Here is a 19,656-nt window from a genome sequence, read left to right as displayed (position 1 = left end):
GTGTAATTTCTTTAAGTTAAGCTGTATCTTTCTTAAGGAACAATACATCAACCTGAACAAAAAAAACCACATAGAGGACAAATTCTACTCTCTAAATACGGATTCCAATTCACTGGTGGAAGTGAGGACAAACTCTGACCATTCATATTTAAAATGCAGGTATGATTGGAAAATTACTATGTCCCATGGCACTGTGATGAAGTTTACAAACCCCATACTGGGCCAGGGCAGAAAGGGGTGAGTGGTTGGCCCTGGAGACAGGAAATGAAAAGAACCTATCCTTCAGCACCTACTGCCAAGGTCAAACCCGGTGGGGGCAGGGAGGGGGCTCCAGCTATAGTACGTAACCAAGCAGATAACAAAGGCGGAGCAGACATGTTCTCAGAAGGGGCTTCTCTATGGAAACAGCAGACAGTCTTTCCAGAGTCAGAGGAAACTGGACTTGCAAGGTCTGAGGTCTTCTATTTCAGGGTTTCTCAAACAGGGGTCGCCGCTTCTGTAGGAAAAGCCCCTGGAGGGCCGGGCCGGTGTGTTTACCTGCCCCATCCGCAGGTCCGGCCGATCACGGCTCCCACTGGCCGCAGATCGCTGCTTCGGGCCAATGGGAGTTGCTGGAAGCGGCGGCTAGTACGTCCCTTGGCCCGCGCCGCTTCCAGCGGCTCCCATTGGCCCGGAGCAGCGATCTGCGGCCAGTGGGAGCCGTGATCGGCCGGACCTGCGGACGGGGCAGGTAAACACACCGTCCCGGCCCGCCAGGGCTTTCCCTACAGAAGCGGCGACCCCTGTTTGAGAAACCCTGTTCTACTGGCTGGTGAAATGGCTCATTTTATAAGTGGCTTGACCAGCTGGTGAGTGGGAAAGTTGTGTCCAGGCCTCAGTGTGGAAAATGAAAACCTGAGGAAAAACTTGAGAAATTTTTGTTTCTGAGTTGTTTACAGAATAACCAAAGACTGACTGGGGTTTCCTAACTTGGCTTGTGACTAACCCTGACCAACACTTAATTTGGAGTGTTAGTCCTTGCTTAACTGGTTTAACTTTGGAATTTAAATAAACTTTCTTTTTACTACTTTCACTGTGGGAGGTTGTCCATATTTTTGCCCCTGCTTGGCCCCACCTGATGGCTATGTGTACAAGCACCTTCTTAATCAGCAACTCTGATCCTTGTGTGCTGTCATACCTGCTTACTACAGTGAAGGGAATTTTTTTCCTTTAACAACCTTTAACTCCTATTAGCCTTCCAGGGGTGCTACTGCTAGGGGAGAGGAAGATGGATTACTAACTATACTCCAGTCACACATTTATTACTACCAGCACTAAACGAACCACCCAGAAAGAACACTGCTTGACTTGCAGCTCTTGGATTGAGTTTCTGACAGTGCTGGTGTAGCTTTGCTAGATCAATTAACTCTCTAGTTTTAATAAACTGAGTAAACTTGTCATGGAAGACTCCGAGACAAACAAACTTTGAACTTTACAACGTTTTTAGGCATTATTTCTGTATCACAGACAAATTTAAGTACTTTTTGCACATTAAAAAAAGTCTTCAAAATGTTATGGGCTATATACCCAATCAAGGGATTATATTTATGTTAAATGGTGGTCAGAATATTTCCTTGATGTTTAGCAATATTAGCAAAACATGAATGTTAATTAAGACCCAAGATTCTGCCCCTGATATTTATATGGCATTAAAGGTAGTTTATTGACCCTTAACAATTCTGGTGTTTGGAGTGCTCGTTTGGTTTATTTAAAAATTATTTTCAGGCCATAATAAAGATGTACTAAGTTCTATCTTTAAAATCATAAAACCACATTTATTTGAGCAAAATACTATTAGCTTCCCAGACTTGTAGGTGAGGAGGCAGGATGAATGATTTTGGTTATTTGAAATCAAGGCTACCGTACTAGTCAACTGCTTCAGGAACAAGCTCTGACAGCTATTCTGTAGAGTGGCATTATCAACTTCATTATGCCATCAGTATTTGGCTGTAGATATGGGATTCATCTGTCATGGCAGACAAAAATAAAAAACAGGAAGATGACTGAAAACAAAACAGTCTGAAAAATCTAGAAGAATAAGAAAAGTGACTATTCTATCCTTCTTAAAGATAACCTCTTCCCTACTAACAAGCTATGGACAAACAGATTCTCTTTTAATCACAGCTCAGAGGTAGAAATTGTGAAATGTTCTGTGGCATTTGTGCGTGTGGAATACCAGACTCAAATCTGAATACGCTCTCCTGGTAGCTCAATGTGTCTTACTGAATTGTGGAAAAAAGGAAACAGATTAAGTGGATTCTTGGATAAAATCATTATTTTTGTCCCCTTTGATAACTTGTTGAGACCAATAAGGTTATCTTACTGTTTGACGAGATTTTTAAAACGTCTATCCCACAGTAGTACCAAAGTTCAGTACAGAGCCATGCACAGGCTCAGCTGGTATGAAATGTACCTGCTTTCTTCATCATCCATTTCTCTCATCAGGCTGCTCAAGATCCAGAAAAAAAAAATCACTGAGTCTCACATTCAGAAGCAGGGCCGCTGAGAGCGGGTTCGGGCCCTGGTGAACATTTTTTTTTCAGGCTCCCCAGCAAGGACGGACTGGCTAAACAGGGCCGATGAAGCCAGGCCCTGGGCCCCCTTCTGGACCACCGGGCCCCAGTAATTTGTACTGGCTTCCCCCACTCTCGTCGGCCCTGTTCAGAAGCTGCCTAAACTTAAAAGGATCTGCTGACTGCTCACAGTGCTTGAAGTCAATGGAACTATTCATGTGAGTGAAGTTGCATGCTTAAACTGTTGTAGAAGCAGGCCCTTAGGTTGCAAGAGACGTTGCAGAAAGATATTGGGATAGCGTCAGAACCAGAGATCTGGAGTGAAATCCTGGCCCTACTGAAGTCAACGTGAGTTTTGCCACTGATTTCAGTATAGCCAGGATATCACCCTTTACATAAAAAATAAAAATCTGCTTTGAGAGCAGTAACAGCTAGAAGAGATTGTTGCACTCCTGCAACCTACACTTGGTATTATCCATCCCTCAGAGCTGTGGTTGCATCAGTAAGAAATCTTCCATATTTCTATCCTGTCATTCGGCCCTACTGCTTCCTTTGGAAACTATTACCATACAAAGAAAGGAATAGGGAGGAAAAGTCTCAGAGCCAAAACACCTTTTAAATTAAACTATTCTTAAAGCAAGGAGAACAAGCTACCCCCTTGAATTAAGAGGATATGAAGATCTGATGGGGGCTGCACTGTAAATACTACCCCAAGGAAAGAATCTAAAACCACAGTACATAGCAACCCAACTTATACAGGAAAGTGCACAGCAGTGGCCTCAGCAAAGAAGTTTGGAGTAGGTTCATATACTCAATCTAACCCCACCTCTGGAGGCCAAAGAAAGGATTTAATCACATGGCTGATGCACAGTCAGTGCAGATTCACTAGTTCAACTGTCCAAAACGAAGAATTAATGTAAGTTACTGTGGGGCCAGCTGCCACCAAGAGGCTGTTAATTCCAACTGCAAGTATTATGGACTCCCTGGATACTGTTTCTGTTGGCTGATGAGAGACAGTGTACAAAATTATATGCCATGTCTTAGTTGCAGAGAAGAAAATATCTGTCACCCTTAAAGCTAAAAAACACACACTTTCATACACATTGATTTGTAAACAATCACACTTACCAAAGTAGTGCAATAATCAAAGACTCCTTTATTTTGCATAGAAATTGAATCTCCTGCTGTTTAATGAAATGGAACTTTATTTACAGAAATTTCCATAACTTAATGACAACCCGATCAACAGCTGGTCACTGAATGGGTCAGAAAGTGGGATCCAGTATAAAACCTTTACAAGTTCTAAACCTTCAGCCTGAACACATTTATATCCAGATAAAATAATCTGATTACAGACCCCTGGCGACAAAACTATGGGTTCTACTTTACCAGGCGTGTACTAGTAAGTGTTAATATTCTAAGAAGGTGACATGAGCCTAAAATTATATTTGCATCATTTCATCACACAACTTCAAATCTTTTATTCAGTTTTCAGCAAACATAATCACTTACTAATAAAGTATGTATGATTTCCTTCCTAAAGGCCAGATTATGATCCTTACTCCCACAGGTGATCAGTCAGTAATACAAGTAGTCTCACTTACTTAAAAATGTCCGACACTTACTAGCTGTTAGGTATCAGAGAGGTAGCCGTGTTAGTCTGGTTCTGTAAAAGCAGCAAAGAATCCTGTGGCACCTTATAGACTAACAGACGTTTTGCAGCATGAGCTTTCGTGGGTGAATGCCCACTTCGTCGGATGCAAGAGTGGAAATTTCCAGGGGCAGGTAAATATAAGCAAGCAAGAAGCAAGCTAGAGATAACGAGGTTAGATCAATCAGGGAGGATGAGGCCCTGTTCTAGCAGTTGAGGTGTGAAAACCAAGGGAGGAGGGAGCCCCTCAGTAAGGTCCAGAGCCTGCACCGTAGAATGAGGAAGGTGCTGGGATTTATATTAAACAAATGGGTGGTAGATGGGAGGTCAGAGCTTCTCATCTAGCTTTTGCCACTGAGCCTCACTGGTGGAGTTCCTCTCTTGTCTGTTGTATCTACCTATGGTTAGGTAGGTTTACTCCTCCAGCCAGTAGGTGTCATTGAGTAAAGTGAGCACCGGATCATGGGCTGCACTAGAGCTCCCAAAAGCATTCCAAAGGACATCCAATTCAGCTGCCAGAGGTCTGTGGAAGTCCAGAACAGCAAGACAGGATTTGTGACAACTTGTGAGGACCTACTTTGCTATTTAAGTTCTTACACTGCATGTTACACCTGAGTGCCAGTTTCTTGGAAAGTTTCAGTCAAGTAGAAAGGCAATGTATTATCTTGGGGAAAAAAAAACCCTCTATATTTCTAACCAGAACTTCAGAACAATCAAAGCAGCGGCAGCCTGTGAAGAAACCAGTCAAGATTATACATAACTAGTGCATGTTGGGACAGGACACTCTAGGGTGTTTTGGTTCCAGTTAGACATTCAGCAAAGCTGGATGAAATCAAGAAAACTGCTTTGTGCTAATACTGAGTCTTAGGGTAATTTTTGGCACAGCTCTAATGTTAAAATGCTTGTAACATAAAATACATCATTTTCCATTTAAAATCAATTCTATATATAGACGTGCAGCTTCCATAAAATGGATATAAATTTTTAAAATGCATTAGTACTCAAGAAAACACATACTAACAATTTGATTCAGTAAAATGCTTCAGCATGTGGATAACCTTATTCATATGATAGTCCCCTTGACTTAAATGGGAATATTTGTGTGACTAAAAGGTATATGTTTAAATGATAGTAAGGTTAGGTTTTAGGGCATTCTTAAAGTCACACCTTAATTACATAACTCTTAAAAATACCCAGAAAAAAGCCACTATTTTCAAAGAAATAGTTGCATTTCATATATTTAAAATGAAGTAGTGATATATATACCTGAGATCAGAATCTGGCTCTAAATGTTAGCATTGGTTAATATGCTTTAACAGATTATTTCTCTACATTACTCTGCATAAACATGTTGAACAAAGTAAGTTTTCTTATGCATACTCACATTCCGCCAGACTTCCCATAAAAGGTGCCCCTATTCCATCTTTAGCATAACTAATAAAAAACAGGAGATAAATGGTCTAAATTAGTCAGTATTAAATATCTCTTCCTTCTTAGAGATACAGCTAAGTAACTGCATAGTTGTAACAAGTCAACCCTACAAGTTTTGTTATGACCAATGTTCCCTCTAGTTTTTTCCATCCACGTGCAGATAAATTTTGTTATGTGTACCAAGGTATGTGCGGATGTGTGCCACCAGCTGAAATGAAAAACCTAGATATATATATTTTTTAAAAGGTTACCATAGGAATAATTACTCCAGCCAAGACAGGTTAGGCATTTTAGAACTCACTACTCAAAGAATTAAATTTAAGTGTAGGAGAAATAAAAATTATGAAATGCATAGACCAGTCAAAAAACTAAAATAACACTTTGAAAGAATAAAATTACAGAGAATATGTGTGCATTGCAGAAAGTACCAAGATGTAACAACAACAATAATGCAAGTATGTGTTGGGAGGTGACTGTGAAAGAGACAGTGTGTGTGTTGGCTGCTGGGGAAGTTTCTGAGAGATGCCATGCGCTGTCTCTTTAAGGCACTCACGCACTGCCTGGAAGGCAAATTCAGACCTCAGACTACAGCAGCTCTCTCCTGCTCAGAGTCCTGAGCCAGGCTGTCCCCTCTCCTTTGCTCTGTGGAGATGGCGTACAGGGGTGGGGTGAGAGGAACACCCTGACATCAGCACTCCCCTCCCCGCTCCCACTCTGCACAACCAGCAGGAGGGTCCCAGGAGCAGCTGAAGGAGCAATGTGGCAGCAAAGCAGCGGGGGGAAGGGGCACCTGAACACATGCTGCTGGATGTGCATGGCTCTGCTAGTCAAGTGTGTGGCACTTGAATCACTCCTGGACAACCACCCAACCACACAGCTAAGAGGGAACACAGGTCATGACCATCATTACTTTTAGCCATACTGATCTCTACAGCTGTCTCCTTCCTCATTTAAGGGAATTTGAAAATGGAAAGACAAGTAAAGTTACCTTGAGAAATGCAGGTAGTTGGCAAATGCTGAGCCAGCCTGAAACAATAATACTGTTGATAGCACCTTTAAGACAGTATGCATAGGTCCTCCTTTCTTAAGAGTTTGCCATAGTGATTGAGCATATATGCAAGCAGCTACAAAGTATGCTAGGACAAGTAGGAAAAAGAATTCATGTAATCCTGGGAAGAGAAGAAATGCAGTTTAATAAAGTGAATTATGGCACATAAAAAGTACTACCTAAGATAATATTGCTTGTCTTGTAGTAAGAGTAAGTTATGTTGTTGTTACTACATAGTAACACAAAAGTAATAGTAGAGATGGATTAGCATTCAACTACTTTCTTTTATCCTTCCCACACAGTAATAGAAGAAAAAAAATCTTCGTGTGTCAGTTTAGTTCTTTAAGGTGGCTGGTCGTTATTTGACCTGTAAGTCTTTGTCCAGCAAAAATACCTATCTTGAATATAAAGAGGCATTCTGTAAACAATTTACCTTTAAAAATATCCAAACATATATAAGAATTACTGGAAAAATCTTAAATAGTTTCCTAAAAATAGGCTTGGCAGAATTAGATTTTTTTTTTAAAATAACTTTAACAGATAACATTGATGTTAACTTTTAAGCCTTTTTTATGTTTACCAATTTAAATTTTCACAGTTGCACAAAATTATTGGGAGGGTCAGACAATTATTTAATGACAGTTAAGATTCAAAAAGTTAAATCTTTACAACCATTAAACACAAATTGTCAGCAGCACATGTCAAAACATACAAAGTAAATATCCTTAAATCAAATGCTAATACATTCTCAGCCAATTTTTTCTTACTTTGCCTATCTGTAAATTTCTATTATCATTGCTGGATTTTTTTTTGTCATGTGTGTCTATAGTGAAGTCGAGATTTACCAATATTTACCAATAAAAATCTAATCCCTCCTACCTATAAAGTAAACAATTGCCTAGCTCAATGGGTAGTCAGGAACATCTACAATAAATAGGTTAAAGTTTAAACTTTCAAAGAGAGGATCTGAGATGAGAGACATCCAATACACATTTGAGGTAAGCCTGTCTAACCACTGGGTGTCACTCTTACACCACATAAAAATGAAGTATGGTTAGCCCAGATAGCACCTGTGTCCAACAGAGAAGTTAAAGGCAGAGCTGTGTGAAGAAAGGTAATTCCATTCTGGGGAAGCTTTTGATATTCTGAAATCTGGTTTTGTTCCAATTTGGAATGAAACCCAAAAGTTTCACAATTCTCAGTGAAAAGGAAAGCCCTGGGGTCCCTGGCTAAGGGGCAGTTCGCCGGGATGGCTGCCCTGGAGCCACAGACCCTGGGAGCCCAAGCTGCTAAGGAGCCTCAAGCTTGGGAACCAGTCAGGGGGAAATCAGGCTCTTGGTTTCGACACAGCAAGACAGGCAGGCTGCCAATGAGCTGGATGGGTGAGCTGGCAGGAAACCGACATGAGTCCAGTGAAAATCTACCTGCTTTCTATCAGACTTCTGTTGAAACTGGACCATCTCCACAGAACATTTTGATTTCAACAATCTGTATTCTCTGATGGAAAATCGTTCTGTCACAGAATTTCCAACCAGCTAGTTAAATGGGATAGGAAATCTAGAACAAGCATAAGTGTTCCATGTCTATTAACTAAGGAAGGGAATCTGTGTTGGATGAAGTATGAACATTTGCTAGAGATTAAGATTGAAGGTGATCAATGATGGACACACACAGGGTGGATGGAACTATAGTCTCCTTAAACCTCAATTGTTAAGAAGCTAATAAGGAGATATTCATTATGAGCCTTATTTAAATAGACCCTTCTGTTTCTCCCATCTAGATTATCCATTTCTCTTCTTTCTTCATAGTTCTTTATTTTATAGGGAAAATATGTATATTGTACCAGATTCTACCACTTTTACTTGCACTGAGCTGCTCCTTACTGCATAAATAGCTCCACTGAAATTGAAAATTTCATACAAACTGATTCACAGGTTGGATTAATGCAACCAGGAACCCTAGAAACACCACGGCATGGGGGTTCCCCTTCTCTCAGAGGCAGGTGCACAGGGCCCCTTCCCCACTCCCAACACTCTCTCCCCCGGCTCTGGGAGTAGCAAGAGGACAACCAGTACTTAGCTCAGCTGCTGGGCTAAGTAGGAGGGCGTGGGAAGGCATGCCAGGCTCACTGCACTCTTCTTTTTCTGTAACATACTCTCCTGTTAGGGTTGTGTTGGTGGGGCCTCCCAAGGCAGTGGGCCCTGGAGTTAACCCTTCACTGAGATATCTAAGGCATCTGCTATGCTTGGGTCACTTTTTCAAGCTTTTCTTTGTAAACTTGAAGGCTGGAAATTTGCATTTTTTTAATGAAAGATGGGACTGCCATAATTGTATGGCTTTAGAAGCTGGGGCCCTAGCTATAGGGGGAATCTTTGCTTTATTCTGTCCTTGATGATTTAGACATACTTAACTGAAATTTCATTGACAGAAAGTTCATACAGTGCATTCTGGATTTCTACCATAAATCTTGTATATTTCTTAAAAAATTACTAGGACTGTCTCTTGCTCAAAGCTGAAGTCCAAAGGAGGCTATATGACATCAAAAACAAGACCTCTGAGATCCAGGGTTCCGTAGATCAGGATGACATGAGAAGCTTTCTTTCAAAGCAACAAAAGCTATATATGGGCCAACCTCCAAAGGCCCAACCCCCTTATGTTCCCAGGATGGCTCCACTCTCCTCAAGGACAATGCAACCATTAAACAATGCTGGAAGAAGCACTTTGAGAGCCTACTAAACTGCGAATCCACGGTCTCTGAAGACACTATCAAGTTTATTCCACAACGCTCAGCAATGCAACACCTTGCTGATCCTCCATCTTCTGAGGAAGTCCAGCGTGCCATCACCCAGACAAAAAAAAATTAAAAAAATCACAAGGCATCAGGTCCAGACAGCATCCCAGCTGAGATTTTTAAAGCTGGTGGAACAATGCTCCAGTACAAACTTTGCCAAATCCTCGACAAAACCTGGACCTGCGAAGAAATTCCATCTGATTTTAAGAACGTCAACATTGTTACAATATTCAAAAAAGGGGAAAAAATCTTTGTACGAGAATTACAGAGGTACTGCCCTCATCTGCATCGCAGGGAAGATCCTTGCCCAGATCCTACTAAACTGCCTCTTCCCCCTTGCCAAGGAACTCCTCCCCGAATCACAGTGTGGCTTCAGGCCATCCTGAGGCACAACTGACATGATCTTTGTGACATGACAGATTCAGGAAAAGTGCAAAGAGCAACACCAGGAATGTTCATGGCATTCATCCACCTAACCAAGGCCTTTGACTCTATTAATTGTGATGCCTATGGAAGGTGCTATGTAGATTTGGCTGTCCACAGAAATTCATTTCCATCATCAGACTACTCCATGACAGGATGACTGCCACCATTCTGTGCAACGGCTCAAAGATCAAACCATTCATCATTCACACTGGTGTCAAGCAGGGCTGTGTCATTGCTCCAACACTCTTTTCCATTTACCTTGCCATGATCTTGATTCTCATGTGTGACCCCCTTCCTGATGGAATCAGGATTGAGTATCATATAGATGGCCAACTCCTCTATCTCCAACATCTCCAAACAAAATTTAAGATCATGAGAACTAGCATCACTGACCTTCAGTATGCAGATGACTGTGTCACTCTTGCACACACTGAGGCCAACCTGCAAAACACCCTAAATCTTTTTGCAGATGCCAATCACAGCTTAGGTGTCTCTCTCAATATTAGGAAAACCAAGGCACTCTACCAGCCCTCACCTGCACAAACTTCTCTTCGTACTCCACAAATAGGCAGCAGAAAAGAAACTAAAGGAAGTATTTTTTCATACAACCCGTGGAACTCCTTGCCAGAGAATGTTGTTAAGGTCAAGACTAGATAAGTTCATGGAGGATACGTCCATCAAAGGCTATTAGCCAGGATGTGTAGGGATGGTGTCCTTAGCCTCTGTTTGCCAGAAGCTGGGAATGGGCAACAGGGGATGGATCACTTGATGATTTACCTGTTCTGTTCGTTCCCTCTGGGGAACCTGGCATTGGTCAGGGTCGGAAGACAGGATACTGGGCTAGATGGACCTTTGGTCTGACCCAGTATGGCCGTTCTTACATTCACCATTGGTGGAGAACCTCTGGAAAATGTGGACTATTTCCCATATCTAGGCAGCCACCTCTCCCAAACAGCCAGCATTGACACAGAAATTGAATAAAGGATCTGCTGTGCCAGCATATCCTTTGGAAGACTACTCAAATGAGTTTTCAATTATAGGGATCTACAAATAGGCACCAAGATCTTGGTTTACAAGGAAGTTGTCATCCCCACCCTTTTCTAAGGGTATGAGACCTGGGTAACCTACAGAGAACATCTCAAATGGCTGGAGTGGTTCCAGCAATGCTGCCTCAGATGGATTATCAGGATCAGCTGGGAAGACCCAATGCAGTAACATCAGCATTCTCTCTGTAGCCAACATCAGCAGTGGAGAAGCGAAGGTTATGAAACACCAATTCCGTACGTATGCCTGACACTCGCTTCCCAAAGCAAGTACTCTTCTCTCAGTGAAGTCAGGGAAGAAGGGCTTATGGAGGGCGGCAAAAGACATACTTAAAGTACACCTTAAAAGGGAGGCATCAACCCAACAAACTGGGAGGACTTGTCATGGAACAGAACACAGTGGCGCCACACCATATACCGACTCACAGCTCACTTTGAGAACAGACATGCTCCTGAGACAAAGGAGGACAGAAAGGACACAACAGTATAGCCAACAACTGTCTCCTCCAACATCACACCTGTCACTGCTCTGGGAAAATCTGCAGGGCACGAATTGGGCTCCTCAGCCACCTAAAAACCCACCAATGAACCCCCTTGGCAGACATCATCCTTGCATTGAGGGACAGCCGAAGAAGAGAAGGAGAAGACTAGGACTAAATAAATGACTAAGGGAATTAGTCTATACCTAGGCTATTTTATTGGCAAAGGTGTCAGATTTGATCAAACAGTTCTCTTAGGGCTGATTTCTTACTGGGTAGCAACAGCAAGTTGACTGCTGTACAAACAGATGAAGACATTGTTCCTCCTCCAGTGAGTTACAGTCTAAATTACTCAGACAATCCAATTCAAACATACACAATGAGGGCTGAAGTTTCAGCCTGTAGTGCAGGTATTTTGCATATGTATAGTTTCTATACACACTCATGTCTAATTCTTGGAAGGAGTCACAGTATTTCTAAAGAGGGATTTAGTGCAGATAGCATGGACTTGTCTAAATATAAGTTGCGCTGCTGTAACTATATTGGTCTAGTTCAGTGGTACAGCCCCCCCAGTGTGCACACTTAAGACACTAATTGCGCCTTAGCCAATATAGCTTCTTTGTACCAATATAACTGCATCCACTCAGGGGCGGGGGAGGGTTGTATTGATATGATTCTTTTGATTAAGGGTGTGATTTTTTTTTTTACCCAGATGTTATATCAATACAAAAACTGCATATAGATCAGGTGTACAATGCACAAGAAGGAGGGAGCAAATTCCAAATATAAAGGATGGAAGGCCTGGAATAAGGCATGAAGACAAAGTGGATGAAGGATACAAAAACAGGAGGCAGGAATGAGGCTTTACAAGCACACACAGAGTGCAAATGGTAATGGGAACACTTTAGGGGATATAAGTTGGCAGATGCAGAAGAAGCCCAAGGGAATTCCATGCTCAATTCCCACTTAGGCTCCTTCAACACTACAAGCCTTAATGTGAAAGGCAAGAATAAGCCTATAAATGGATATGAAGAGCCAAATGCCACAGAGAGATCTGTGAAGTACAGATTTAGCAGCAGCGCTTTGGACAGATTGAAGGTGACTAAAACAAGAAGCAGGGAGAAGAGGACTAAGGTTTGGACAAGTGCATTCTAGAGGTAGAGAGAGAGTATAGATTTTTGAAGTGAAGTGGTTTACAGGAAGAACTGACATGATCTGGTGACAGCCTGGATATGAGGAAGAAGTATCAGGGGGAAAAGAGGAGTCAAAGATGACAATGAGGTTTTGAGCCTGCGTGATGGGTGTGTGTATGGGGAGAAATGAGATCAAGTTTAAGTTGACAATAGGCCAACCATGATGATTTGTCACAAGGCAGCCAAACAAACAATCGACAAACAATACCACAAATTTAATACACTAAATTCCATACCATATTAGTATTATGAAAATATTAATAGGGTACAATGAAAGAAATCTATATAGAATGATTCTGAGTCCAAGCCCAAAGGTACCCATTATAGAACGTAATGCAACATTTTATTGATTTTAGTGCTAGCCTGATGTTTCACTTGTTCCTGCAATCTACATTGTTGGTGAGAAGTTCAAAACCAAACAAGCAATAAAGCTCCCCCAAATTTTCAAAAAGCTTTAATCTTTATTTTGAACCTCTTAATTCTAGGACAGTTCTATCCTTGACACTAAGAGATAAAACCCATAAATGCACCTAAAGAACTAACCTTGTCAAATGAATAAAGTATATGGTGAATTAGATTATCTGGACTGTTAAATATGCAACAAATAAGAATGTAACAAGTGAAGTACTCTCTTAAACCAAGGCCATCCCATTTTGGGGAGCTGAGAATTCATGGTATATAAAGCACTTTGAAGATAAACATTAAATAAATCTTTTTTTTTTTTTTACCACTTCTAAAAGACCCACATTGGATTACAATACAACTACTTTGTACTGCAGCAACATAAAACTTCAATATGTCGTAGCAGATCCCAGTTGTTTCAAGATAAACACTGGACAAGCTGACTGTTTGATGTTACCCCTTTAAATTAGTCTATTTCTCTGATTAGACCAGAGTTTGATAATTAGGTTAAAGATCTAGAAAGGCTAGTGTTAGACAAATTCATCCGGATTACCTACTCTCTGAGGAAGTATTTTCCTAAAAGTGAAAGGCTTAGCCATCCATTTCTCCAAATACACACTTTTAAAAACACAGAGAAGACCAATTTATTTGATGATCAGATCCTTATCTTATTGATCTAATTTCAAGAAAAAAATCTTACCCGATTCCCCTGCGCTAAAGTGATCTAATGGATTCCCTTCTGCATCTGGGTTTAGTAACACCATTTCAAATTGAATATCCTCGGATTCAGAATTTTCATAATTCTCCTCGCAGGTAAACTTGTCTACATAAAACACATACCACGTTTCTGGATATGGAATCTGGGTCACTGTCAGATTTTGCTCTGTGAGGTTCATAGGCACTTTAAAAAGAAACAAAGAATGAAGTAAGCATTTAATGTACTAACTCTTCTGCAAACTATTAAATCTTCTGAGATGTAATACACTGTGATGCTTCCCAGGGGAACCCAGGGTTGAGAGGCACCTCGCTACTACCTGCACTTAGCATGAGGAAGCTTTCTCTGTGTCTACCAAGGGTCAGCTCCCCAACTCCACTGACAGTGGGCAACACAGGCACCCCCCGCTTAAGGTTTTGCAGGCCCTGATGTGGTTAGCAATTTGCACATCCCAACCCTTGAACCGTCTAAGCAAGGGGTTCTAAAAGTGGGGGTCAGGACCCCTCAGGGGGTCACGAGGTTATTACATGGGAGGGTCACGAACTGTCAGCCTCCACCCCAAACCTCCAGCATTTAGAATAGTGTTAAATATATAAAAAAGTATTTTTAATTTATCGGGGGGGGGAGGTCGCACACAGAGGCTTGCTATGTGAAAGGGGTTGCCAGTACAAAAGTTTGAGAATCACTGGTCTAAGCATCTCCATGGAGTGTCCAGCCTCTAGTCCGCTGGACGCTCACAGCGTTCAGAGATTTACTATTTCCAAAGAAACAATACATCCCAGCTTGCCAGTTCCACCTCAGATCACTGCTTTGCTTAACACACAGCACTAAGTTATATTTATATGAAATTAAGTATAAACTTTTATTTAACAAACCCTGGAAATTCAAGTAGTAACAATAATTATTATTGGAGACAAATGGTTATATATAAAATAAAATCCAACATGCATTCTAGAGCCTAGATTTAATTAAGAAGATACTCTCATATCTTGCATTGTATTACTCAACAAAAAACCTTGCAGTGCTTTTCAGCCAGACTGGCTGTTACCCTTATTTCATGAGATGGACACAGTCAGTTTGCCTCCTACCTGAAGGATTGGGTGAGTCTCTTTGCATTCCCAGATATATCAGACCAATCCTTTGTCTTTACTCATGAAGAGGACACTTCCCTGCTGTTTGTTTCGTCCCCCATAGTTTCTTTTTATTTTCTCTCTCTCCCTCCTTCCCTCCTCAGATTTCACAATCTCTTAATTTGCACCTGGCTTAGTATGCAAATATACAAACAGCCAGACAGGGAGATAAGCATTTGTTATCTCCTGTCTGAAGAGAACATTTCCAAGAGGTGTCATCTTCTGGTGACCTGCCTTAACTCCAAGACCTTAAGGACATACATTTCAGTATACATAGCTCTTTAAATATTATCTGTTCATACATTTTGCAATTATGACGACAACCAGTGGGCAACTGGCTCTCAGTATACACCTTACATGCCAACCATCGGGGAACTATTACGCAGTGGATCCCTGTACAACCCTAAGCACTTGTGCCCTTCGCCATTTGGCACTAAGGAGTTCCCGGGTCATGTACCTATTTAATTCTAGATCATCAATTACATTTCTTTACACTATAACTAAACTCCAAAAATGAACGGTCTCTACTTTGAAGCATACTATAAAACTGTATGAAGAAAGACTCTGGGCTAAATCTTCATTTTTGCTGAGTTTAAACTTGATGCAATTTAGGAAGTGTTTGGAGCACACACTCTCATCCATCTTTTAGCGTCTCTAATCTTGGGCTGGCTGGGGGATGAAAAAAAGCCCTTGACAGCACTCTATCCACAGCCAGTGGCTGTAAATTCTGAAGACCTAGTGCAGTACTGTCTACTTCGGCACCTCCTTCCCTTTCTCCTACGCTAAGGGAGGAGTGGGTTTCACTCAGCAGGTGGAACTGCATCTGAGGAATGAGACCATTTTCTCTAAAAATGTAGCTGCTTTCCAATTGCACTACACTTAAAAAAAAGATACAAAAGAGATTAGGAAGCTCAGTTTGGCCCTGAACCATTACATCTGAAAAGAACAGTGGCAGGAGTGTCAATGATCACTAGAACTTTCTGAGTCACAAGTCTTTAGATTACTGTACTGTAATGCAAAGATGTTGATACCACTGAGCAACTTCTTGGCAGTTTTCTGGTATTAAGTTATTTAGAAGAACTCTACAATATGCCTCTTGTGAAAAAGTTATATATACCTGGTATTCATCTTTGTGGGTTTCCTGCAGATTCTGTTGAATGCAACTTGTAGATGGGCTGGAGTTTGGGGTGGGGAAGCAAGACTAAAAGGGAACAGAGAAAAATGGAAATAGGGGCAACTAGAGCATTACTGAGTTACCTGTTTTTTTTTCTCCTGCTGATGATAGCTCATCTCAATTGATTAGACTTTTCCTGTTGGTATGTATACTTCCACCTTTTCACGTTCTCTGTATGTATAAATATCTCCTGTCTGTGTGTTCCATTCTATGCATCCGAAGAAGTGAGCTGTAGCTCACGAAAGCTCATGCTGAAATAAATTTGTTAATCTCTAAGGTGCCACAAGTACTCCTGTTCTTTTTGAGTTACCTGTGTAAATCATGAATGAAAAGTCAGGTGCCTAAGCTGACTCTGTCCCCTAAAAGGGACTTACCTTATGTAGCTAACATTTCAGTTAATAATCATAGCCACACTGAAGCAATATTTTCATTAACTGCTCCTAAACAGCCTCTTTGTGTTGTACATGCAATTGTTTTTATTCCACCTATTTCTTTTCCTTGACAAGAATATTGTGACTGGGTACAAAGGGGGAGAAAAAAATCACTTGTGTTGAGAGTTTTACTGGTCTGACAGAAATACAGATTATTGTTGAAATACAAGGTTCTTGTTCTATACTTGAATTATTTTTGTGGGATCTCTTCTCAAGCGTTCAGTGCTACAAAGCAATTAGTATTTGTTCTCTGAAGATATTTTGGAGACAAACTAGCAATGAAAAGATGACTAAACAACTAGCAATGTGGGGTGAAATCCCTATTATGAATTAAAAAGACAATGACTAGATGGAAAAGGAGAAATGAAAGACGTGACAAATTTATAAACTAATTAAGAGTATAGAGGTACCTTGCTACCCTTTCACAAAATACAAAGAGAACAGTTTAAGTTGGAAGACAAGCAAACTTGCGAATTAAAAATAAATAAATCTTAAATTACACAAAAAAACCCTGTAGTACACACTGCCCCAGGATATTTGAGACAAACAACTTAGAGAGTCTAATTCCCTTTATGAAACCTACTATGAATAGCTATAATTAAATTACTGTACCTGGGACATAGTTTAAAGGCCTATTTTCCCTTATCCTTCAAGGCTTAAATTGATCAAAAGTTGGATTCAGGAAGAAACACATTCCAGGTTCCATTGAAGCAACCAGCACTGAGTTCCACGGGGGACCATATACTGAACTAACACCACCACATGTAATAAATGCAATTTGTGTCGCGTAGCTCTTTTAAGCATGTATTATTCTAGTGTTATCCTTGTCCCATCAACCAAGCATAGGTAATGGCAACAGCTGATACAAAGGCAACTGTTTTCAGAACATGGTAGCCTTAGAAGCAGCTCCACAGTCAGATTGTGTTAAGGTTCAATTCTGACAACATGCCAAGAGGTCACTTATTTACCCTATAAATTGTGGTCTCTTGGTTGCCTAAGGGAAACATATGAAAATAGAGCTGCATTCACGTAAGATACTGATGAATGAAGTCTCTAATATCTGCTTAATTTGAAAAGGAAACTTTATGCTTGCTTCAATTAGAATGTCTAATGTTACACTCAATAAATGGTACAAAATAATGCTTTTAGTATCTGTATCTTTCAATTAAATAATTAATCAGAGCTATTGAACGCTTTATTGTTTGGCTGTTCTACGATTTGCACTTTTTTTTTTTACTTAGATCAGTACACAAATTAAGCATTATCTTGATTAACACTTCTTTGAAACTGAATTTTATGAGGGTCTTCAATGTTTTGTATATCAAAGGCTGCCAGATTCATGCTTCCATAAAAGTGGCACTGGCCTTTTAATTTTGTTTTCCTGTCTTTGAACAATGCCATTTTCTACAGGAATGGGGAAAAGAACCTCTTAACAAAATTGCATTATTCTTCTAGAAACAAAATACAACACAGCATGCATATTCTATGCTGGTATAATTATCAACTTAAATATTAACAACACTTGAATTAGAGATTCAATGATGAATAGCAGAATTAAATGGTAAAAGGAAATTAATATTAAACAAACTTTGTGGAATGAGACAGCATACGGTGACCAGATGAGAGGGAGAAAATATTGGGACACCTAGGGGGCGGAGTGGCGGGAGGGGTGCCGAGTGCTGCTGGTGGAACGAAATATCAGGACAAATTGCGTCCCGACCAAAGATCGGTCGGGACACGGGACAAAGACCTAAATATCGGGACGGTCCTGATTTTATCGGGACGTCTGGTCACCCTAAGACAGCACAATTCAGCCTTGAATTAATTTTAGAGAGATGAAACTTACAAAAGGACATGAGAAATGGTAAAATTATTGTAGGAGGAGGTGTGAAAGAAAACATGGAGGGGGGAGGTTCAGATAAAATCCTACCCTTATGGATGACTTACTCTCTAACACCACATTATACTCACCTTACAAATAAGCACTTCTTACTATGACTGAAACCTCTTAACATTTCTTAAATGTATTTATAATTAGTGAAGTTTATTGCAATTATTTGTTCATAAAACCTGTTTTCTCCTGTTCCAACAAAGAGAATAACACCCCCTCACACACAACTGTGCATTTGAAGAACTGATTCCTGCCCTTACTCCCAGGTCCCCCAAAATTTATACATCATAGTGATTTTATTCTGCAAACTGGCTTGGAGACTGCACTTTGTTAAGGTCTTCTGTTAAGATTTTCTGCACACTCAATAACAATCTTACACTATCGTGAAATGGGAATAATCTCCAGGCTGAGCCTACATATGGAAAATTTCAGCCAAATACTAGTATTTTTCAAAATTCTAAGCAAATGAAAGCATTGGGTTAGAATGAGACTTGATATAAAATTACATATCTTAAAATGTTTCACTACTTGGTTTGTCAAGGAATATTAATATCCCAGCTGTTTAAGGAGACATCATTTGTAAAATAAAAAATCCTCCAAAAAAGACACAAGCAAACCAACTACATCTCTTTGTAATTAAACAAAAAAATACTGATGGGACCATGCTGGTTTCACGTAAGTTGATAAAAATCTTACTGATTTCAATGAGACCATGAATTTATCAAAAATACATAGTTAAAAGAACGCTGACTTCAAGGTTTAAAAAGAATAAACTCACTTGTCAGCTGAGCTTTGGACAGTTTCTCTCCACAGCTGTGATCCTGGGTGCTGTCCTGCAGCTTTAGCCATTCCTGTGCTTGAAAAAGGTGAAGTCTGGCCTCTTTTTCAACAGCTGCTGCTACATTGTTGATTCTGATATACAGAACAGCATGGTCACCTTGATATTTAAAAAAAAAAAATCAACTACATGACTTATGTGGATCTCACAAATAAAAATGTTAGAGTACTGTCATAAACAGATAGTTAAGGGTTAATATCTCTTTTACCTGTAAAGGGTTAAGAAGCTCAGTAAACCTGGCTGACACCTGACCAGAGGACCAATAAGGGGACAAGATACTTTCAAATCTTGGTGGAGGGAAGTCTTTGTTTTGTGTTCTTTGTTTGGGGGTTGTTCGTTCTCGGGACTGAGAGGGACCAGACGTCAATCCAGGCTCTCCAAATCTTTCGGAATCAGTCTCATGTTTCAAATGTGTAAGTACCTAGCCAGGAAGGCGTGTTAGTCTTATGTTTGTTTTCTCA

At 40.4% G+C, this 19,656-nt stretch overlaps 1 protein-coding gene across 1 annotated transcript in view; it reads right to left on the bottom strand.

The window, feature by feature from the left end:
* The window catches only part of GPR180 (G protein-coupled receptor 180), a 30,595-nt gene that overhangs the window by 6,372 nt on the left and 4,567 nt on the right, over positions 1-19,656 (bottom strand). The window contains exons 2-5 of the mRNA XM_039516514.1: positions 19,136-19,294; positions 13,717-13,917; positions 6,623-6,803; positions 5,588-5,637 (exon numbers count right to left, since the gene is read on the bottom strand). Coding sequence (XP_039372448.1) covers positions 5,588-5,637; positions 6,623-6,803; positions 13,717-13,917; positions 19,136-19,294 — 591 coding nt within the window. The remainder of the gene's footprint in view (positions 1-5,587; positions 5,638-6,622; positions 6,804-13,716; positions 13,918-19,135; positions 19,295-19,656) is intronic.

The sequence above is a fragment of the Mauremys reevesii genome, linkage group 1 (genome assembly GCF_016161935.1).
Source record: "Mauremys reevesii isolate NIE-2019 linkage group 1, ASM1616193v1, whole genome shotgun sequence".
NCBI lineage: Eukaryota > Metazoa > Chordata > Testudines > Geoemydidae > Mauremys > Mauremys reevesii.
Note: the sequence above shows the minus strand (reverse complement) of the source record. Positions and strands in the feature narration are given on the sequence as shown.